Source organism: Choloepus didactylus, chromosome 20 (assembly GCF_015220235.1).
Source record: "Choloepus didactylus isolate mChoDid1 chromosome 20, mChoDid1.pri, whole genome shotgun sequence".
Classification (NCBI taxonomy): domain Eukaryota; kingdom Metazoa; phylum Chordata; class Mammalia; order Pilosa; family Megalonychidae; genus Choloepus; species Choloepus didactylus.
This window is the reverse complement of record NC_051326.1, coordinates 30,223,089-30,247,143: the sequence shown is the minus strand read 5'-3', so window position 1 is coordinate 30,247,143 and position 24,055 is coordinate 30,223,089. Positions and strand designations below refer to the sequence as shown.

The 24,055-nt window shown below is 39.3% G+C and overlaps 1 protein-coding gene across 7 annotated transcripts in view; it reads right to left on the bottom strand.

The window, feature by feature from the left end:
* Positions 1-24,055, bottom strand: part of DOCK5 (dedicator of cytokinesis 5) — a 234,684-nt gene that overhangs the window by 85,820 nt on the left and 124,809 nt on the right. For all 7 annotated transcript variants that reach the window (XR_005213362.1, XR_005213363.1, XM_037813182.1 and 4 more), the window contains 6 exons: positions 22,815-22,940; positions 15,441-15,565; positions 13,809-13,907; positions 12,481-12,553; positions 10,093-10,196; positions 1,059-1,242 (listed from right to left, as the gene is read on the bottom strand). Coding sequence is in view for 5 of the 7 variants with exons in the window: in XM_037813182.1 (XP_037669110.1) it covers positions 1,059-1,242; positions 10,093-10,196; positions 12,481-12,553; positions 13,809-13,907; positions 15,441-15,565; positions 22,815-22,940 (711 nt within the window). In the remaining 2 variants the exon portion in view is untranslated. The remainder of the gene's footprint in view (positions 1-1,058; positions 1,243-10,092; positions 10,197-12,480; positions 12,554-13,808; positions 13,908-15,440; positions 15,566-22,814; positions 22,941-24,055) is intronic.

Sequence of the window (24,055 nt, the reverse complement as noted above, 5' to 3'; positions counted from 1 at the left end):
GTCAAGTCTGCTATGCAGCTCAGAATGGTTTCTGGCTTAATGTTTGGTGAGTATGCTTTTACATTGCCATATGGGTCAGCTGGGAACTTCACTCTGTTGAGTCTAGCCACTTGTCTAAGTTGAAATATTATTTAATCCTTAAAATCCAGCCAACCATGATTTATAAAAACAAACCCGAAACTGACCCCTTTGCTAAAGATTAGCCATCATCTGATCCTTGAATGTATTTTATATCTAAATTGTTTTGTCTATCTAAGGACTTCTCTAAAGCAGAGCCCCTGCCAGGTTCCTATTCAAAATCTTCTAACGTGCCAAAGAAACTCATCCTCTACAGAAGGGATATAGAATTTCTAAGGCAAGCCCCATGGACAACTAATTCTTGCCTCTTTTTGTTCAGTAGGTCTGAATATTGCACAGGTTAAATGAATAAAGCTGTTATTGGCTACAAAATGCTATGTTTGCTAAGACTGATACCAGAGATTTGAAGAGTAAATGATATGAAGCCACATTTGAACTATTTAGTCTATTTTATGGAAAATTCCTGACAACTTGAAACAAACAGGGAAGAAGAGAATATATGGGGCAAAGACAGAACTCTAACAGGAAACCCTCCCTGTTCTTTGTCATACCTGTTTGGGCAGGAGACTGATTATATTTCTTTGCTAGTATTCTCCCTTTATTACCAATATCTCTTATTACATATACTCTACAGAACACATTGTTCAAGTCTTTTACTGCCTTGAAGGAAGGATACATGAGATCTTTGAATTTTACAGCTTCTGTTAAAGTATACATGTATAAGTTTTGCAATATTTAAAAAAAAAATGCAGATATGCTTTCCATCCTAGTTTAAAGATAGGCAACAGAATATCAGGAAGAGCTTTAACTAGTTGATTAGATCTACTAGAACATCATTTGAAAAGCAGACAACAGAATCCAAATCACCCAGCATCTGGCCTCATAGAGTCTATATAGTCCAGCCCAATGAATGTAATGAAGGAGCCCAGGAGGACCAAGCAGAAGACTCATTCTGGGGTTAATGTATTCACCACACCTACCATTCTGGGTGAGTTTTGTTGAGCAAATGAGGGTGGCAATCTGAAAGCTATCTTTTGTGCTATCCTTGGCTGGGGTAAAGTTGGCCAGGTTTTTGGGTGCTTGGAGATCTTTTTCTTCCATCTCCACTTTAGTTCCAGGCAGGGTCAGGTAGAATTTAGCATCTTCCATTTTCTTGTTTTCACCCTGAAAAGGAAGCATGGTAGGAACCAAACAATGGGTGAAAACTCTGACATGCAAATAAAAATAGTTTCTCTCATGAGCACAGTGCATTTCCAGTCTAGAAGCATGGTTTTATCAAATTACACTTAAGGTTTCTTCCAACTATGAGATTCTGTGATACCCTGCCACAGAGCTTGAGAATATAGCTCAGAAATAATTTCATCATTGAAAGAAAATGGAACAAGTTATGAAATAGAAACCAAAACATCCTATTCTCTGCTATAAGTAAGCAAATATATTAAAGAGTAAGATTAGATTTCATTGTTCTGATCTTGTAAATGGTCATGGTTATATTTCATTGGGATGATGGAAGAGGAAATAGCTTGCTATACCTTCCAAAACTATTTACACACTATGAAACTGCTAAGGAAAATACAACCCAAGTAGGTGCATCTCAAAAAAGCTGCAAACTGTGTGGAAAACCCCTGGATCTTGCTTGTTAAAATGAGGTCTTCCAGTGTCTACTCTATTCTCTAAAATCTCAGTGGAAGCAACAGCTCAGCAGGAGTTAAAAGAGAAAGCGAAAATGGGACTGAAACTATTAGGGAAGGAAATAATGCTGTATAGCAGAGAAATGGTGCCTGACTCATAGCGATATGAAAACCACATCCTACCACAACCACCAAGCACCAAGAGCGCAACTGTCTATGCTCCATAAAGGATGATGCAAAGAGCATAATGGAAGCCAGTCCCCTTACTATTCACCTTCCATCGCATGCCATTTTCAGGAGAGGGTGAGAAGCTATTTAGAAGAATAAATTAAAAATGCAACTTACTCTTCCCAGAAAGGGCATGGAAGACCATACATGCCACTGGTATGACCAATAGCCCTCCAGGTTTCTAGACTTTAAACGGTGAACAAGTATAGCTCTACAGAGGTTAATGATAAATCATAAAGGGGTCTTAAAAGCCAATTGCAGGAGGCGGGGCAAGATGGCAGACTGGTGAGCTGTATGTTTTAGTTACTCCTCCAGGAAAGTAGGTAAAAAGCCAGGAACTGCGTGGACTGGACACCACAGAGCAATCTGTCTTTGGGCATACTTCATACAACACTCATGAAAACGTGGAACTGCTGAGATCAGCGAAATCTGTAAGTTTTTGTGGCCAGGGGACCCGCGCCCCTCCCTGCCAGGCTCAGTCCAGGGGGAGGAGGGGCTGTCAGCTCCGGGAAGTAGAAGGGAGAATTGCAGTGGCTGCTCTTATTGGAAACTCATTCTACTGATTCAAACTCCAACCACAGATAGACTGAGACCAGACACCAGAGACTCTGAGAGCAGCCAGCCCAGCAGAGAGGAGACAGGCATAGAAAAAAAACAATACGAAAAACTCCAAAATAAAAGCAGAGGATTTTTGGAGTTCTGGTGAACACAGAAAGGGGAAGGGCGGAGATCAGGCCTTGAGGCGCATATGCAAATCCCGAAGCAAAGCTGATCTCTCTGCCCTGTGCACCTTTCCTTAATGGCCCTGGTTGCTTTGTCTATTAGCATTTCAATAACCCATTAGATCTCTGAGGAGGGCCGTTTTTTTTTTTTTTTTTTTTAAATCCTTTTTGCTTTTTCTAAAACAATTACTCTAAGAAGCTCAATACAGAAAGCTTCAAAGAACTGAAATTTGGGCACGTCAAGTCAAGAGCAGAACTAAGAGAGCTCTGAGACAAAAGGCAATAATCCAGTGGCTGAGAAAATTCACTAAACAACACAACTTCCCAAGAAAAGGGGGGTGTCCGCTCACAGCCACCATCCTGGTGGACAGGAAACACTCCTGCCCATCGCCAGCCCCATAGCCCAGAGCTGCCCCAGACAACCCAGTGTGACGGAAGTGCTTCAAATAACAGGCACACACCACAAAACTGGGCGTGGACATTAGCCTTCCCTGCAACCTCAGCTGAATGTCCCAGAGCTGGGAAGGGGGAGCAGTGTGAATTAACAGAGCCCCATTCAGCCATCATTTGAGCAGACTGGGAGCCTCCCAACACAGCCCAGCAGCCCAGAACTGCCCTGGGGGGACGGCACTCACCTGTGACATAGCACAGTCATCCCTCAACAGAGGACCCGGGGTGCACAGCCTGGAAGAGGGGCCCACTTGCAAGTCTCAGGAGCCATACGCCAATACCAAAGACTTGTGGGTCAGTGGCAGAGACAAACTGTGGCAGGACTGAACTGAAGGATTAGACTATTGCAGCAGCTTTAAAACTCTAGGATCATCAGGGAGATTTGATTGTTAGGGCCACCCCCCCTCCCCGACTGCCCAGAAACACGCCCCACATACAGGGCAGGCAACACCAACTACACACGCAAGCTTGGTACACCAATTGGGCCCCACAAGACTCCCTCCCCCACTCACCAAAAAGGCTAAGCAGGGGAGATCTGGCTTGTGGAGAACAGGTGGCTCGTGGACGCCACCTGCTGGTTAGTTACAGAAAGTGTACTCCACGAAGCTGTAGATCTGATAAATTAGAGATAAGGACTTCAACTGGTCTACAAACCCTAAAAGAACCCTATCAAGGTCAGCAAATGCCACGAGGCCAAAAACAACAGAAAATTATAAAGCATATGAAAAAACCAGACGATATGGATAACCCAAGCCCAAGCACCCAAATCAAAATACCAGAAGAGACACAGCACCTAGAGCAGCTACTCAAAGAACTAAAGATGAACAATGAGACCATAGTACGGGATATGAAGGAAATCAAGAAGACCCTAGAAGAGCATAAAGAAGACATTGCAAGACTAAATAAAAAAACGGATGATCTTATGGAAATTAAAGAAACTGTTGACCAAATTAAAAAGATTCTGGACACTCATAGTACAAGACTAGAGGAAGTTGAACAACGAATCAGTGACCTGGAAGATGACAGAATGGAAAATGAAAGCATAAAAGAAAGAATGGGGAAAAAAATTGAAAAACTCGAAATGGACCTCAGGGATATGATAGATAATATGAAACGTCCGAATATAAGACTCATTGGTGTCCCAGAAGGGGAAGAAAAGGGTAAAGGTCTAGGAAGAGTATTCAAAGAAATTGTTGGGGAAAACTTCCCAAATCTTCTAAACAACATAAATACACAAATCATAAATGCTCAGCGAACTCCAAATAGAATAAATCCAAAAAAACCCACTCCGAGACATATACTGATCACACTGTCAAACATAGAAGAGAAGGAGCAAGTTCTGAAAGCAGCAAGAGAAAAGCAATTCACCACATACAAAGGAAACAGCATAAGACTAAGTAGTGACTACTCAGCAGCCACCATGGAGGCAAGAAGGCAGTGGCACGATATATTTAAAATTCTGAGTGAGAGGAATTTCCAGCCAAGAATACTTTATCCAGCAAAGCTCTCCTTCAAATTTGAGGGAGAGCTTAAATTTTTCACAGACAAAGAAATGCTGAGAGAATTTGCTAACAAGAGACCTGCCCTACTGGAGATACTAAAGGGAGCCCTACAGACAGAGAAACAAAGACAGGACAGAGAGACTTGGAGAAAGGTTCAGTACTAAAGAGATTTGGTATGGGTACAATAAAGGATATTAATAGAGAGAGGGAAAAATATGGCAAACATAATCCAAAGGATAAGATGGCCGATTCAAGAAATGCCTTCACGGTTTTAACGTTGAATGTAAATGGATTAAACTCCCCAATTAAAAGATATAGATTCGCAGAATGGATCAAAAAAAATGAACCATCAATATGTTGCATACAAGAGACTCTTCTTAGACACAGGGACACAAAGAAACTGAAAGTGAAAGGATGGAAAAAAATATTTCATGCAAGCTACAGCCAAAAGAAAACAGGTGTAGCAATATTAATCTCAGATAAAATAGACTTCAAATGCAGGGATGTTTTGAGAGACAAAGAAGGCCACTACATACTAATAAAAGGGGCAATTCAGCAAGAAGAAATAACAATCGTAAATGTCTATGCACCCAATCAAGGTGCCACAAAATACATGAGAGAAACATTGGAAAACTAAAGGAAGCAATTGATGTTTCCACAATAATTGTGGGAGACTTCAACACATCACTCTCTCCTATAGATAGATCAACCAGACAGAAGACCAATAAGGAAATTGAAAACCTAAACAATCTGATAAATGAATTAGATTTAACAGACATCTACAGGACATTACATCCCAAATCACCAGGATACACATACTTTTCTAGTGCTCACGGAACTTTCTCCAGAATAGATCATATGCTGGGACATAAAACAAGCCTCAATAAATTTAAAAAGATTGAAATTATTCAAAGCACATTCTCTGACCACAATGGAATACAATTAGAAGTCAATGACCATCAGAGACTTAGAAAATTCACAAATACCTGGAGGTTAAACAACACACTCCTAAACAATCAGTGGGTTAAAGAAGAAATAGCAAGAGAAATTGCTAAATATATAGAGACGAATGAAAATGAGAACACAACATACCAAAACCTATGGGATGCAGCAAAAGCAGTGCTAAGGGGGAAATTTATAGCACTAAACGCATATATTAAAAAGGAAGAAAGAGCCAAAATCAAAGAACTAATGGATCAACTGAAGAAGCTAGAAAATGAACAGCAAACCAATCCTAAACCAAGTACAAGAAAAGAAATAACAAGGATTAAAGCAGAAATAAATGACATAGAGAACAAAAAAACAATAGAAAGGATAAATATCACCAAAAGTTGGTTCTTTGAGAAGATCAACAAGATTGACAAGCCCCTAGCTAGACTGACAAAATCAAAAAGAGAGAAAACCCATATAAACAAAATAATGAATGAAAAAGGTGACATAACTGCAGATCCCGAGGAAATTAAAAAAATTATAAGAGGATATTATGAACAACTGTATGGCAACAAACTGGATAATGTAGAAGAAATGGACAATTTCCTGGAAACATATGAACAACCTAGACTGACCAGAGAAGAAATAGAAGACCTCAACCAACCCATCACAAGCAAAGAGATCCAATCAGTCATCAAAAATCTTCCCACAAATAAATGCCCAGGGCCAGATGGCTTCACAGGGGAATTCTACCAAACTTTCCAGAAAGAACTGACACCAATCTTACTCAAACTCTTTCAAAACATTGAAAAAAATGGAACACTACCTAACTCATTTTATGAAGCTAACATCAATCTAATACCAAAACCAGGCAAAGATGCTACAAAAAAGGAAAACTACCGGCCAATCTCCTTAATGAATATAGATGCAAAAATCCTCAACAAAATACTTGCAAATCGAATCCAAAGACACATTAAAAAAATCATACACCATGACCAAGTGGGGTTCATTCCAGGCATGCAAGGATGGTTCAACATAAGAAAAACAATCAATGTATTACAACACATTAAAAACTCGAAAGGGAAAAATCAATTGATCATCTCAATAGATGCTGAAAAAGCATTTGACAAAATCCAACATCCCTTTTTGATAAAAACACTTCAAAAGGTAGGAATTGAAGGAAACTTCCTCAACATGATAAAGAGCATATATGAAAAACCCACAGCCAGCATAGTACTCAATGGTGAGAGACTGAAAGCCTTCCCTCTAAGATCAGGAACAAGACAAGGATGCCCGCTGTCACCACTGTTATTCAACATTGTGCTAGAAGTGCTAGCCAGGGCAATCCGGCAAGACAAAGAAATAAAAGGCATCCAAATTGGAAAAGAAGAAGTAAAACTGTCATTGTTTGCAGATGATATGATCTTATATCTAGAAAACCCTGAGAAATTGACGATACAGCTACTAGAGCTAATAAACGAATTTAGCAAAGTAGCGGGATACAAGATTAATGCACATAAGTCAGTAATGTTTCTATATGCTAGAAATGAACAAACTGAAGAGACACTCAAGAAAAAGATACCATTTTCAATAGCAACTAAAAAAATCAAGTACCTAGGAATAAACTTAACCAAAGATGTAAAAGACCTATACAAAGAAAACTACATAACTCTACTAAAAGAAATAGAAGGGGACCTTAAAAGATGGAAAAATATTCCATGTTCATGGATAGGAAGGCTAAATGTCATTAAGATGTCAATTCTACCCAAACTCATCTACAGATTCAATGCAATCCCAATCAAAATTCCAACAACCTACTTTGCAGACTTGGAAAAGCTAGTTATCAAATTTATTTGGAAAGGGAAGATGCCTCGAATTGCTAAAGACACTCTAAAAAAGAAAAACGAAGTGGGAGGACTTACACTCCCTGACTTTGAAGCTTATTATAAAGCCACAGTTGCCAAAACAGTATGGTACTGGCACAAAGATAGACATATAGATCAATGGAATCGAATTGAGAATTCAGAGATAGACCCTCAGATCTATGGCCGACTGATCTTTGATAAGGCCCCCAAAGTCACCGAACTGAGCCATAATGGTCTTTTCAACAAATGGGGCTGGGAGAGTTGGATATCCATATCCAAAAGAATGAAAGAGGACCCCTACCTCACCCCCTACACAAAAATTAACTCAAAATGGACCAAAGATCTCAATATAAAAGAAAGTACCATAAAACTCCTAGAAGATAATGTAGGAAAACATCTTCAAGACCTTGTATTAGGAGGCCACTTCCTAGACTTTACACCCAAAGCACAAGCAACAAAAGAGAAAATAGATAAATGGGAACTCCTCAAGCTTAGAAGTTTCTGCACCTCAAAGGAATTTCTCAAAAAGGTAAAGAGGCAGCCAACTCAACGGGAAAAAATTTTTGGAAACCATGTATCTGACAAAAGACTGATATCTTGCATATACAAAGAAATCCTACAACTCAATGACAATAGTACAGACAGCCCAATTATAAAATGGGCAAAAGATATGAAAAGACAGTTCTCTGAAGAGGAAATACAAATGGCCAAGAAACACATGAAAAAATGTTCAGCTTCACTAGCTGTTAGAGAGATGCAAATTAAGACTACAATGAGATACCATCTAACACCGGTTAGAATGGCTGCCATTAAACAAACAGGAAACTACAAATGCTGGAGGGGATGTGGAGAAATTGGAACTCTTATTCATTGTTGGTGGGACTGTATAATGGTTCAGCCACTCTGGAAGTCAGTCTGGCAGTTCCTTAGAAAACTAGATATAGAGCTACCATTCGATCCAGCGATTGCACTTCTCGGTATATACCCGGAAGATCGGAAAGCAGTGACACGAACAGATATCTGCACGCCAATGTTCATAGCAGCATTATTCACAATTGCCAAGAGATGGAAACAACCCAAATGTCCTTCAACAGATGAGTGGATAAATAAAATGTGGTATATACACACGATGGAATACTACGCGGCAGTAAGAAGGAACGATCTGGTGAAACATATGACAACATGGATGAACCTTGAAGACATAATGCTGAGCGAAATAAGCCAGGCACAAAAAGAGAAATATTATATGCTACCACTAATGTGAACTTTGAAAAATGTAAAACAAATGGTTTATAATGTAGAATGTAGGGGAACTAGCAGTAGAGAGCAATTAAGGAAGGGGGAACAATAATCCAAGAAGAACAGATAAGCTATTTAACATTCTGGGGATGCCCAGAAATGACTATGGTCTGTTAATTTCTGATGGATGTAGTAGGAACAAGTTCACTGAAATGTTGCTATATTATGTAACTTTCTTGGGGTAAAGTAGGAACATGTTGGAAGTTAAGCAGTTATCTTAGGTTAGTTGTCTTTTTCTTACTCCCTTGTTATGGTCTCTTTGAAATGTTCTTTTATTGTATGTTTGTTTTCTTTTTAACTTTTTTTTTCATACAGTTGATTTAAAAAAGAAGGGAAAGTTAAAAAAAAAAAAAAAAAAGAAAAAAGACAAACAAGGAAAAAAAAAAAAAAAGATGTAGTGCCCCCCTGAGGAGCCTGTGGAGAATGCAGGGGTATTCGCCTACCCCACCTCCATGGTTGCTAACATGACCACAGACATAGGGGACTGGTGGTTTGATGGGTTGAGCCCTCTACCATAAGTTTTACCCTTGGGAAGACGGTTGCTGCAAAGGAGAGGCTAGGCCTCCCTGTATTTGTGCCTAAGAGTCTCCTCCTGAATGCCTCTTTGTTGCTCAGATGTGGCCCTCTCTCTCTGGCTAAGCCAACTTGAAAGGTGAAATCACTGCCCTCCCCCCTACGTGGGATCAGACACCCAGGGAAGTGAATCTCCCTGGCAACGTGGAATATGACTCCCGGGGAGGAATGTAGACCCGGCATCGTGGGATGGAGAACATCTTCTTGACCAAAAGGGGGATGTGAAAGGAAATGAAATAAACTTCAGTGGCAGAGAGACTCCAAAACGAGCCGAGAGATCACTCTGGTGGGCACTCTTACGCACACTTTAGACAACCTTTTTTAGGTTCTAAAGAATTGGGGTAGCTGGTGGTGGATACCTGAAACTATTAAACTACAACCCAGAACCCATGAATCTCGAAGACAGTTGTATAAAAATGTAGCTTATGAGGGGTGACAGTGGGATTGGGAATGCCATAAGGACCAAACTCCACTTTGTCTAGTTTATGGATGGATGTGTAGAAAAGTAGGGGAAGCAAACAAACAGACAAAGGTACCCAGTGTTCTTTTTTACTTCAATTGCTCTTTTTCACTCTAATTATTATTCTTGTTATTTTTGTGTGTGTGCTAATGAAGATGTCAGGGATTGATTTAGGTGATGAATGTACAACTATGTAATGGTACTGTAAACAATCGAAAGTACAATTTGTTTTGTATGACTGCGTGGTATGTGAATATATCTCAATAAAATGATGATAAAAAAAAAAAAAAAGCCAATTGCAATGGTAGTAAATATTTCTCAGCAATCATCTGAGCCTTGTTTTCTTAGCACCACCTTATAAACCACCAGATCATGCCTCCCGTCCTGCAGAGTGGTGCCATCCGGGTTCATCAGCTTCACGAAGGCCACCCCAAATGCGCGCTCCGATTTATCTCTGGCTGAAAAGACAGAAATATGTGTCTGAGCAGTGCAGGGACACACCAGGAAGTGAAGGCTACAATGGTTGATTCTGCATTTTGCTCTGGGGTGACATTCCACCATGCTTGACAAACACAGTTCAACAAGCTACACTAAGCTACACATGCTGTGTGTGTCACAGGCTTCTCAAAGGAAATATTTCCCAAACTGAGCCCTTCTGTTAGCCCCAAATATTCTCCTCTTCCTACATTCCCTAGTGAATGAGACAGGTATCCATTCAAGCATTCAAATCAGAAATGCGGGTGGTAACACCAATCTCACCCCCATGTCAATTCCATGTCCTGAATACCTCTGGAATATGTCCTTTTTTCTTCATCTCTTCTGTTCCTACTTGAGTTCTGGCTACCCTCTCCTCTTTCCTGTGTTTCTACAAGGGCTTCCTAACTGGTTTCTCTTATCCCACCCAACAGTTTCTCCATCTTGCAGCCAGAGTGATTTTTTTCAAAATCAAATCAAATCATGTTAACTGCTCTGCTTCAAATCTCTTTAACTGAAGTACACTATCTCAATTTCTAATTTTAAAACTTAGATTCGGTGAGGTACTCATCACTACTCCAAGGTTTCTGACACTGCCCAAGGTTTCTCCTCACCCTTCTTCCCGAGATGTAGCCCAGGCTCCAGGAGAAGTGGATTTGTGTATGCTGTGGCATTCCTAGCCTCACAAGGAAGCAGAACTTCTCCCTCCTGGTCTTCAGGTGTTCTATGAGCTCACCATGTTCCCTGCCTATGCGTCTATGGCTGGGATAACTCAAGACCTGTTCTCACCACAGGCATGGCTCTGAACTGTGACTTAGGTGTATCACCAGATAAGCTGAGCTGTAATTTATCGTGTGATTATACGACAATTTGTTATCCATTCTACTGTTGATGGCCATTTGAGGCATTTCCAATTTTGGGATATTAATAAAGCTGTTTTGAACATGTATCAAAACAAAACAAAACAAATACGCAAAACCCCACCCTTTAATGGCTCTTCTATAACACGACTAGAAAGAACCTTCATCCTTCATGATCTGGAATCAGATTGCCTAGGTGTAAGTCAAGGCTCCATCACTAACTAGCCCTGTGATCTTGGGCAAGTATTTAAACTCTCTGCACCTCTACCTGTTTAAGTATAAATGTACATAAAAGCAGTATGTGCCTTATCCACTTATCGTGGGTACTACATATCATTTATAAATAGAGCTTCACATAGGTTTCTGCCAAAAACTAAGGGACCAGTGAACATTAGCTTAATTATGGAGAACCATATGAAATTGTTAATATTTGATAATTTTGATCTATGAAAATGGCAATTTCATATGGTTCAATGTAATATTATTATTGCTACCACTGCTCCCATTTCAGTCGTATTGAACTCACTTTGGTTCTCCAAACACATTTCTCCATCGCCACCCTTCACTGGGCTAACATCTATTCACTTTCAACTTTCATCTTTGATGTAGGAAATCTTCCACATAAAGCCCCCTGATCTGGGTCAGCTGCCCCTGCTCTGTGCTCCCTTACAACTCGGTGCTTGCCCCTGTAGCACATATCAGGCTACTCTGTACTTAATCATGTTTCCTTGCTTATCTTCCTAACTAGACCACAGGGGTTCTTCAGGGCTGGGGTGATATCCTATTTGCTTTCATATACCTGGGATCCAACCTGCACCATGGAAGATGGTGTTCAATAGATTCATTTTGGAATCAAGGATTACATTTTTATACAATGCTGAATGAGAACAAGACACCTCCAGAAATTTTGTGATCACTCTGAAAACAATCAATTTTCTTCTCTGTCCATGCTTTGGAGCAGCATTTATTGAACTATAACTCAAAATAGATCTTTCATAAAATAAATGGCTATGATGTTGAAGAATCTTTGGAGACAGGAGATTAAAAAGTTTTCTTGCCACAGGATTTCTTGGCAACATGGCAACATAAATCGTGAATGTCTAAGAGGAAGATATAATACGTAGCATTTCCCATACTCACTTGACTCTGGAACCCTTTTTTTCATAGAGCATCTATTAGCATCTTGCAAAACTTTAGAGTTCTATAGCACACATTTTGGGGAAGTTCTGATATGGAGTGAGAACACAGAACTTGGAAGCCCGGAAAAATTATTTTTTTGATTTTCTCAGCACCAGTGAAGTCCAAAATAAGGTTCCAAATATCCTGTTCTCCAGTCTCACAAAAGCACTGTCAAGCAACAGCAAATATTTTTCTTATGGAATTAAGCTTCAGACCTCCTAATACTTACATTCCTGTGATGACCTGTGTCGGAATGTAAATCTTATATGGCAGCGTGTGACCTCTTCTATAGCAATGGATACCTGCATAAGAATAAGGAATTAATAGCCTATATTTGCACTCATAGCTCATTTTACAGAATTGGGCTCAATTTTAGAAACTTATTACAGCACTAACTCTTATAGAGTGAGATTCAGCATAAGGTTTCATTAAAAGATAATTTAGCTGTTTTTAAACCAAAAAGTTTCAGGAAAACAATGTTGTCACTGTTTACCATACATTCTGAATATGGAGATATTGTGAGTTTCTAGTATTTTTTCAATTATGGAACAGGAAAAGATTGGTACTTCCTGGTTTATATGGGACCTTTCAGACTATAAGGAGTATACTGATACGGTAAAATTAGGCTCTATAATGGAAGGAAAAGATAAAATACTAGGGGCAAGGAAGCTTTTTGCTGCTTACATGTATAGGGAAAACAGGGCCAATGGGCAATGAAAAGAGGAGAGAATTTGTGGCAAATAGTTAAATAAATTAGGATATGATTATATAATAGAATAGTATGCAAGTATTTAAAAATGTTTCTGAAGAACTTTTAATGCTTTGAGATAGGTAGTAGTTTTAAAAAGCAGAAAATATATTTGTATAAACAGCATTATTCAAAGCATATAATGTATATACAGTTGTTTAAAATGGTTTCTTCTGAGGCAATAGGGCATTTTTTTTTTTTGCTCAGAGCTCATATGACTTTGACAATCAAAAAGAACTGATGGAGCCTGAGATTCAGACCTTAGTCTGGGCTCTGACACTAAGTAGCTCTACAATGTTGAACTTTTCACTTCTTTGAGTCTTAGCCACCTAATCAGAAAGAGGGCATTACAATATTCACATTTTAGTCTTAAGGCTGTTATAAGGATCCAGTGAGATGACTGATCCAAAAAGCACTTTGGAGCTTTTAACGCACATATTTAAAATTGAGAAGAGACCCAGAAAACTTGGTTGGAGGCCAAGAAGAAAAAATGTTAGGAAACTACTTGCAATGTGTGAAAATTTACATTTGGTTTTGGAGCATCTTGGCAGCCTAGTTACATCATTACAGCCACACATTTTTTATTCAAACTTCTACACATTTATGAATGAAAACGTTTAAAAGCTCTGAGTTTATTAAAGAGAAATGCTATTACACAGAATTATAGCTACCAATACATTTCTTATTACACATCATGGGCAATCTACTTAAACTTCAGCATAAAATAGGAATGATTTAGGGATAAAAAGAAAATAGGAATCTAAATGAAGTTTAACGTATGACAGATGTTACAAATGTCACATTCTCACCTTGACAGTCTCATACCAACAGGGCTGCTTGACTTGGTAATAGACAACTGATTTGTACTCTGAAATGCCTTCATATCCAGCACCAGGATGAATGGCTTTCTTTGGAAGGAATGAAAAAATTAAGAGGCAATAACATTATCTAGAAGAGATAGAGCACTTCACATTCCATGTATGAACCCTAACCTCACAGGACCAACACAAGCCTTACACTAGCCTCCAAAAGATGGTTAAATCTAGGAGAATGACCAGAGACAAGTAAGACAGATGTTCTATCACTTTATTTGAGGGTCTAAGTAAATAAATCTGGTACTTGGCCAAGGGATCCAGCACCTTCCTAAAACTCCTTTTTCTGTTACTTTTTTTCCCCTTTTCTACACCCAGCCAAACATTCTCCTCCATATTTCTTCTTTTATTCTCTTAGAGAACAGAGGGGCAGTGATGGTGGCTGGGAACCATGACACATGTGCATCTTTGAGGAAAACGGTTTCTCCTTTCTGTCTACATACTTTTTAAGGACTTGGAGTATAGGTCTAGCATGTTAACTAAAACAAAGGGCTACATATTTTTCTAGTAATGAACCACATATTTCAGTAGAACCAGCCCTGGACTGGGCACTTCCATGCTAGTTAGCAAAGCCATGAAATGACCAACCAGGAGAAGAAGTGTACTTTCAATGAGCTCCTGGGGCTCAGGGTTCTAGTCCAACAGCACAAATAAACACTCCCAGACTGTGGCCCACAGCATCCTGTTCATCCCTCTAACACAGACACAACTTGACTTAGTAAATTGTTTGGATATACTTCCTTCAAAGATTATAAAATCTTTGACGGACCTGTCGGGCTTCTGCATTTCACTGTGCTCAAATACCTACGCAATACGGCACACAGTGAGACTGACAGAACCGAGGGCTGCATTCTTGGATTCCAAAGCAGGTAACTCGGGCTCAAACAAGAGGAGCCAGGTTTCAGCTGAGGCAGTGGAGCCCCCTGTAACTCCCCTTTTATCTTCTTTGATGCCAAAAGTCAATACTTAGTTCATAACAGAATGCTGCAGTTGGAACTCTGGACTGGAAATTAGGGTACCTGGATCTATTTCTAGCTCTGCCACTCACTCCTGGGTTATCCTGAGAAGGTAACCTATGTTTTTGGACTGCACTTCCTAAATATTAAAATAAAGAGCAGTGGTAGAGTTTATCTCTAACCAAGGTCTCTCCCTGTTCAATGATTCTATAACGGGCAAGCATCCTTTGGCTCTCTTGACCAGGTGGAGGAAACATGCTTTTAAATACCTTTTGTGCACTCGTGCCACTTTGCTCAAGTCCTGGAGGAACTTAGGCTTAAGAGTAGCTAAATGACTCAAAAATGATAATCTCTGCACCTAAAGCTTATAGATAGAATCATTAGTGGCTTGGGATATTTCTTAGCATGGGAGAAATGTGAAAATAAGAATATAAATGGGCTAATTAGAAAAACTGGTGCCTATCAATCACAAATTTAACAGGCTTCATTTTTTTTTCTTTATGCAAAACCAAGTGTATCCTAACATGGCTAACCATTAAAATGAATCCAAAAGGCCATCATTATTGTCAAGAAATGTTTGATGGCAGGAGCATTTCCAGGAGATAACACATACCTCTAAGAGCTTGCCATCCTCATCATACACAGACATGGTCACCTCCACATTCTTTGGTGTCTTTTTTTTCCCCTTGTCAAACTCTCCATGGATGAGAGTGACATAAATGTCATTCCGAACATCTCCTGCAACATGACAACCCATCCTAGTGAGTGTTGCTGAGAAGTCATTTTAAGTTGAAGAATGTGATATATAATATTTAAGTAAAATATGACATGGTCTAATTTTATAATGAACTATTCATACAGCAAAAGTCTTTTATGTATATTGTTCTCTTCAATTTACCTCATTCTACCTTTCCATATGTGCCAAGATTTCAAGTGTAGTTTTTTCTTTTGAATTAACTCTTTTCAATAGTAATACGATGCTCTGTTTAAGTACACAAAATATATATAATTTTTTATATTTTGAAATAAATTCAAAGTTATAGGAACAGTTGCAAAAACAATACTAACCCCATACACAGAATTCCATCATACCCTGACCCCCCTCCCCCAATAGCTCAATCCACCAACTTGAACATGCTGTCACATCGCTATTTCTTTCCCTCCCTCCCTCCCTCCCTATCTATCATCCATCATCTATTGCTCTGTCTTCTGAACACATGAGAGCTAGCTGCACACACCCTTGAACAAACACTATAATTCACATATATACTTCCCATGAATAAGAACATTCTTTTATGCAATCCCATTAAGCGCAGCTAAGAAGTACAAGAGATTCAACAATGATACAAAGCTTACATTCTATATTTCCTTTTCCTTATGTCTCAACTGCGACCCTTTGAGCCTCCTGTCCTCCATCCTCCAATCCCATCCAGGTTCATCCTTGGCATTCAATTGTCATCTATTTAGACTGTCTTTTTTTTTTTTTCAATTGTGGAAACATATATACATCCTAAATCTTCCCATTCCACCCCCTCCCTAGCCTTCCATTAGTGGGATTAATCACATTTAGAATGTTGCAATGCTCTTTCCCACCTCCATTATTAGAAATTTCCCTTCACTTCAAACAGCAACCCTACACTCATTTCTTAACTCCCCATTGCCCCTTTCCCCATTTCTCTTAACCCAAACTCTACTTTTCATCTCTATAGTTATATTCTCTAATAATTTGTGTTTACTGTGGGGCTTAAAATTAACCTCTTAAATCCATAACAATCTTGTTTTTCTTTGATACCACCTTCATTTCAATAGGACACATAAACTATGTTCCTATACTCCTCCATTCCTCCACCTTTATATAGTTGTCTAAAATTACATATTTTACGTTGAGTTCAAAACCACTGATTTGTCATTAGAGTTTGTGTATTTTACATCATGTAGGAAGTAAATAATGGAGTTACAGTTCAAAAATTTTTGCCTTCTATTTGTATTCCATTGTGTTTGGAGAATGTGCTTTGAATATATTCAATTTTTTTTTTTTTAATTTATTGAGGCTTGTTTTATGTCCCAGCTTATGGTCCCTTCTGGAGAAAGATCTGTGATCACTAGAGAAAAATGAGTGTCCTGGTGATTTGGGATGCAAGTACTATATATATCTGTTAAAATTCTCTATATCTCTTTCTCCTTTCTTTGTTTCTCTGTTGGTAGGGCTCCCTTTAGAATCTGAAGAAGGGCAGGTCTTTCATTGGCAAAGTCTGTCAGCATTTATTTGTCTGTGAAAAATTTAAGCTCTCCCTCAAATTTGAAGGAGAGTTTTGCTGGATAAAGTATTCTTGGTTGGAAATTTTTCTCTCTCAGAATTTTAAATATGTCATGCCACTGCCTTCTCACCTCCATGGTGGCCGCTGAGTAGTCACAACTTAGTCTTACGTTGTTTCCTTTGTATATGGTGAATTGCTTTTCTCTTGCTGCTTTCATAACTTGCTCCTTCTCTTCAGTATTTGACAGTCTGATCAGAATATGTCTTGGAGTGGGTTTATTTGGACTCATTCTATTTGGAGATCGCTGGGCATTTATGCTTTGTGTAGTTATATTGTGTAGGTTGGGGAAGTTTTCCCCAACAATTTCTTTGAATACTCTTTCTAGACCTTTACCCTTCTCTTCCCCTTCTGGGACACCAATGAGTCTTAAGTTTGGACGTTTTATTTTATCTATAGTATCCCTGAGATCCACTGTGATTTTTTCTATTTTTTTCTCCATTCTTTCTTTTGTTCTTTCATTTTCTGTTCTGTGGACTTCTAGGACACTGAGACATTATTCAGCTTCCTCTAATCTTGTATTGTGAATATCCAGAGTCTTTTTGATTTGGCCAACAGTTTCTTTTATTTCCATAAGATCTTCTATTTTTTTAATTTACTCTCGCAATGTCTTCTTTATGCTCTTCTAGGGTCTTCTTTATGTTGCTTATATCCTGGGCCATGGTCTTCTTGATGTCCTTTAAATCCTTTGCCATGTTTTCATTCCTCGATTGTAGTTCTTTGATTAATTCTGCCAAGTACTGAGTCTCTTTCGATATCTTGATTCATGTGTTTGGAGTTGCATTCTCCATATAGTCTGGTTTTATCATATGCGTTAAGATTTTCTGTTGTTTTTGGCCTCTTGGCATTTGTTTTGCTTGATAGGATTCTTTCAAGTTGTAAAAAAAAAGGGGATATCGATCTAATTTTTCAGAAACACAGTTTGCTGGCGTACACTTTCTCTAACTAACCAGCAGATGGCGTCTGTGAGTCACCTATACCCCTCAGGTCAGTTCTCAACCTTGTTCCCGCGGTGTGTGGGGAAATGATTCTTGTGGGGTTCAGCTGGAGAACTCAGTTTGGGTGCGTTGCTGGAGCCATCCGCCTGAATGTGGGGCGTGAGTATGGGTGGCCAGGGAGGAAGGGCAGCTTTAATATTCAAATCCCCCAGGTTCCCGGAGATTCAAGGCCGCCACAAGAGTCTAAGCCTTCACTTCAGCTCAGCCCCAGACCCTCTCTCTCGCTATCCCACAAACCACCGGACTTGGCATAGCGTCCCTGGGTTCTCTGAGTGGGTCCCCCCGCCCAGCTGTGATCCTCCAGGAGCTCAGCCGAGGGAATGACTGCTATGTCACCAGTGCACACCATACCTCAAGGGAAGCCCCGGGCCGCTGGGCCGTGCAGCGGCGCTCTCAGCCGAAGCAAACATGGCTGAACGGGGAGTTCTCAACCCCCTCCTCCTCACACAGTTCCTCCTTCCCAGCTCTGGGACAACTGGCAGGGCTCTGGGCTGTGGGCACGGCCCCAGGCAGGAGTTTATCCAGCCCTCCGGGGAGCCAGCTGCAAGCTGCGGGGTTTCTTTCAGCTTCCAGCTCTCCCCTCTGTTCCCCCAGCCCTGAGGGTATCTGCAGCGGACTATCCTCCAGGCCAGACACCGAGAGGCTGGCCCAGCCCCCTCTTGCTGTGTTTTACTGCATGGTTCCCACTCCCGCAACTGCAGCCGCTCCTGGGTTTTTTCCTTTATTTAAAAGAGCCTGTCGATCTCCAAATGCCAAGCCCTGACTTCCCCAGAACGCCGCGCAGCTGCGGGTCTTCCAGCCAGCTTACTGTCTCGTTTCAGAATGCAGACTCCCGGTTTCACTAAGTATACGGCCCCTGTGATACTAGCAGAACCCGTCCAGCTGGCGCATCGCTGTAACCGGTATTCTGGGTCACTTTCTGGTTTTTATCTAGTGTTTTTCATGGAGGTGTTTTTTGCCCTGTCTCACCTAGCCGCCACCTTAGTTTCTCCTCCCCACAATATATTTTTATTAGTTTATAAGGGCAGATTGTTTTTTCAATGCCTTGGAGAGTATGCTATTTTATCACATCTGATAATAATAAGGGTTGATGCTTATTGCGTGCTTACTGTGTGCCAGGCACTGCTTAAAGTATCTTCTATGCATTAATTTATTTAATCTTCACAACAACTTGATAAGACAGACACCATTTCTGAAAGCCCATAGAGTAATTTATGTCTATTTAAATCAGCTTAATTGTTTTCACCATAACCATAATTCCAGCCTGTGATATTTTTTTTTTTTTTGGCTAACCAGTAGAAAATTCTAAAAATTAATTAATGAGTGGTCCCTATAGTGAAGAAAAAATTTTTAATTTTATTGAGGCACATAACAGAAACCTGGAATAAATGAAAAGCATATAAATTTCCTGAATGGGAAGACCCAGCATTGTAAAAGTGGCTCCAAAACCTGTACTATATCAAACTGCCTCCCAATGTAGAAAAATGAAACTTTATAGCATTATAAGAAAATAGGGCTTATATTTAGAGCACCATATCACCATAATCACTTCTCAAATTGGAAAAAAAAATCAAGATACTGCCCACAGTTGGTGAGGATGAAGCAAAAGGAGCTTGTTCATACTTTACAGTTTGAAATCTTAATTGATACCACTGTTTTCAATTAACAATTTGTGTCAAAAGCTTTAATTGATCAGCAATTCAACTGGTAATATTTGTTATAAGGAATTAAAAATGTGGGCAATGATTCATCTATAAGAATATTCATTGTGATATAGCTTATGAAGGTGAAAACCTGGAAACACTCTAGATTTCCAACCACAGGGATTTGTTTGAATAAACTATGGTACAGTCAGATAATGGGATAATATTCATTTATTCATTTAAAAAAACTGACTGAGCACGTCCTCTGCACCTAGCACTATGCTAGGTACAGAGACAATGGTGACAATGGTGAGCCTTGCACCAGCTTTGCCCTCATACAGCTCACAGTCTAATTGAGGAGAGAAGCATTAGTCAAATAACCACACAATTTGACGTATCATTACAAATGGTGAGTGGTCCTATGAAGAAACATGCTGGGCTCTGGGAAAGCACAGCACAGGGTCCTGACCTTATCTGAAAGATGTGAGACCCTCCTGGGCGAGTCACCTTTGAGCTGATACTGGAAGGATGAGAGTACCAGACAGGAAGAACAGTATTGTGAAGGCCCAGATGTAGGAGAAAATATGATCAAGATCACACATGAAATGGTGTGAATGAAGTACACAGGCAGACAAAAGCCAAATCTGACTGAGACATGCAGGTTAAGTTAAAGCTTTCTAACTTTATCTTAAATATAAATGGAAGCCATTGAAATGGAGGGACACGTAAGCTGATGTTCTTTCATAAAAGATCTTTCATGCTACACTGTGGAAAAAATACATAAGGTAGGAAAGTTCAGAAACAGGAAAACCAGTTGGGAAGCCATGGCAATTGTCCAGGGAGGAGAAGACAGTAGCTAATATGTGGGTAGTGGCAATGGAGATGGAGAGAAGGGGATGGATTTGAGAGGTCTTTCAAAGGAAAATCTGGCAGGTTTTTGTTTGAGGTATAAGGGAAAAGGAGGTGTCAAGAGTGACTTTCAAGCTTCTTGTTTGTGCTAACAAATGGACAGCAGTGTCATTCTCTTAGATAAAACACAATGTGAGGAGCACCAGGTCTAGACGTATAAGATTATGAGTTACAACTGGAAATGTTGAGTAAGAATTAACTTACTAACAAGAAGTAGAGAATGATCCAGAGAGGGAAATGGGAATAGTATCTACAAAGGGAGGGATTGGGTATGTGGTCTTGGAGTTCAGAGGAGAGGAGTTGGGACTAGAGACATAGATGTGGAGACAACTGACAAATGGAGGCCAAAGGATTGGATGAGAGAACTTAGGGAAGAGTATATAGATAAGAAGGAAAGGTCTAAGGGCCAAATATTGAGGGATTCCAACATTTAAAGGCAAGGCAAGAGATGTCAGAGATTATAAGGGAGGGAAATATTTCAAGGAAGGAGTGGTTAACATGTCAAATGCTGCTGAAAGGCCAGAGATGATCACTAGGCTAAAAAATAACCATTGGACTTGGTGATATTGCAGTCATTGGAGACAATAGTGAGAACCATTCTGAAGAACAATGCGGAAGGAAGCCAGACTGGGGTAGGCTGGAGGGTCCCTGGGAGGTGCGAAAACAAAGAGTCCATCTGATAACTTCCAGGAGATGGCTGTGAAGATGAAGGCAGAAAGTGAGAGTGCCTTCAATCAAGGGGAAAGTGGGGTAGAGGAAGAGTTTAAGAGGGGACCAGAGCATGTTTAAATGGTAATGGGAAGGATCTACAACATGAGAGAGGAAAATGAATCAGAATCTCTGGAGAAACCTGACAATCTGTATTTTAAAGTTTCCATTTGATCCTGATTAACTGATCCAAAGATGAGCATTTGGGAACCACTGTCCTAGATGATTTTAAAGTCTCTCACAGCTTTGGCATTCTATGAAACAATTCTATTGATCAGAAAGATCTTAAGATTCTTTTTCCAGCCAGATTCCACAAATAAACTGAACTTATCCAAAGAATAAACACCTCTATTTTATTTTTCCAGTTTCCTGTCCTGCTGTAAGCAATATAACTGCCTTTAGTTAGGGAATATTACCAACACTTTTTTTTTCTTTTTAACAAGAAAACAAAACATTTCCCAAGAATGTTTATGAATATGTATTAGGATAAAATGACTGTGGAATGGATGGAATAAGCAGATAAAGAATTATCTTCTTTTATGAGGAGAGAAGAATAGATAATCTCCATATTTTAGTTCTTTCAATCATTCATTCCACAAATATTTATGTAATGCTTACTTTAAGCAGGCAATGTGTGCAGCAACAAATTACTATTGCCCCTTAATCTCCCAAAGGAACCTGAATTTGTATGTAGTAGATAACAGGTTGGTTTTCTAGAGCTTTTCCAGCATGCTAAACATATACTATTAATATTTATAAAGGTTCTCCAGGGAATAAGTTCCTGTCACTCCTATAGAGATTAAGAAATTAAACAGGTAAAGTCAGTGAATTCAAGAGAAAGGATATGCAGATGGCCAAGATGTGGTGGCAAAAAAAGAAAGAAAGAAACTAAAGAAACAGTTTAAGCCTTGTTAACACAAGATTGGGTGAGCCATGAACATATTTGGAGTTTAAGCAAACGGAGCAGAGGGTGTAGCTGAGATGGATCCGGGCACACACCAGTCTGGGGTTTCCTGGCAAAGAGCTCACACACTAGTGATGTATTAATGAAAAAAGGCACATGCAAATGAAGTAATTAGTCTCAGGAATAGAGAACCTTGTGGCATCATTAGCTCTCCTTAACTGACTGTCCGGGGAAGCATATGGGAGTGGGTTTGTGCAGAATACAAAGGAAGAAAGAATAAGTAGAAAATTTGAGTTACATTTAAAAGCATTATCTGGGCTTGTATGCTGGGTAGCTTTTTGGGGTACTATAATCCTGTTTATATTTTATGCTGCCTTGATCCTGGTGAATGTAAATGACAAACTAAATCTTATGGATCCATGTTGCCTCAGCTGTTCTGACAGAAGCAACTGCTGCAGAGATGGAAGTCCTGGAAGAAGCAGAATAAGTGAGTCAAGCAAAGTGTTTTACCTGGAAGTATTATTTCAGGAAAGCCCATTTTCCGGGCTATCGCTGTTGATCTGTCAACCAAGTGTGAAAAATTCTTCTGTACCTGTGTGAGGTCACCTGGCAATAGCTTCAAGGACACCCAAAGTCCTTTAAAGAAATAAAAGACAAACTTTTAGTTCTCTGTATGATCTATATAATAAACATGCACACAGACTTTGAGAAAAATACTGAGTTGTGCAATGATGACTGGATATTTTATTATAAAGATGTAAATTCTCCCCAAATTAGCTTGTAATTTTATGACATCCCTAACAAAATTGCAACAGAACTTCTTTGAAATTTTGACAGAGATGTGAATAGCCAAAACAATTTTGGGGGGAAAAAATAATGGTAACACTTATCAGATATCAAAATATTTTGTAAAGTTTCAATAATGTATATGATACTAGCAGAAGACATATGTAAATCAACAAAAAACAATGAGATTAAATACACAGTAATATACTGTAAAGTAGGCACAACAAATCGTTAAAAAAAAAGGCTACTTCATAAATGTTCCAGGATAATTTTATCACTAGTTAAAACAGAATCAATTTAATTTCTTACCTCACACATTTCACTAAAACAAATTCCTAATACAATAAAAAAGTAAATAGAGAAATACAGGAAATTAAAAATAAGTGTATAGTTATTAAATCTCTGAAAAAGAACCATTTTTCTAAGTTGAGAAATAAGGAAATCACAAAAGTAAAAGAATTAGCCATACATAAACTAAAAGTTTTGACATATAAAAAGAAAAGGTATTGTGCTGGTTTGAAAGTGTTATGTCCCCCAGAAAAAGCTATATTCTTTGATGCAATCTTCTGAGGCAGACATTTTAGTAGAGATTAAGCTGTAACATTTGGATTAGGCTGTTTGCATGGAAATGTATCCCACCCAACTGTGGGTGATAACTCTGACCGGATAATTTCCATGGAGGTATTGCCCCACCCATTCAGGGTGGGTCTAAATTAATCACTGGAGGCATATAAATGAGCTGACAAACAGAAGGAACTCAGTGCAGCTGAGAGTGACATTTTGAAGAAGAAGCTACAGCCAAAGAGGGACGCTTTGAAGAAAGCAAAGGAGCTGCAGATGAGAGACAGTTTGGAGACAGCTGTTGAAAGCAGACTCTTGCTCTGGAGAAGCTAAGAGAGGACAACTATCCCAAGTGCAACTAAGGTGACATTTTTGAGGAACTGCAGCCTAGAGAGGAACGTCCT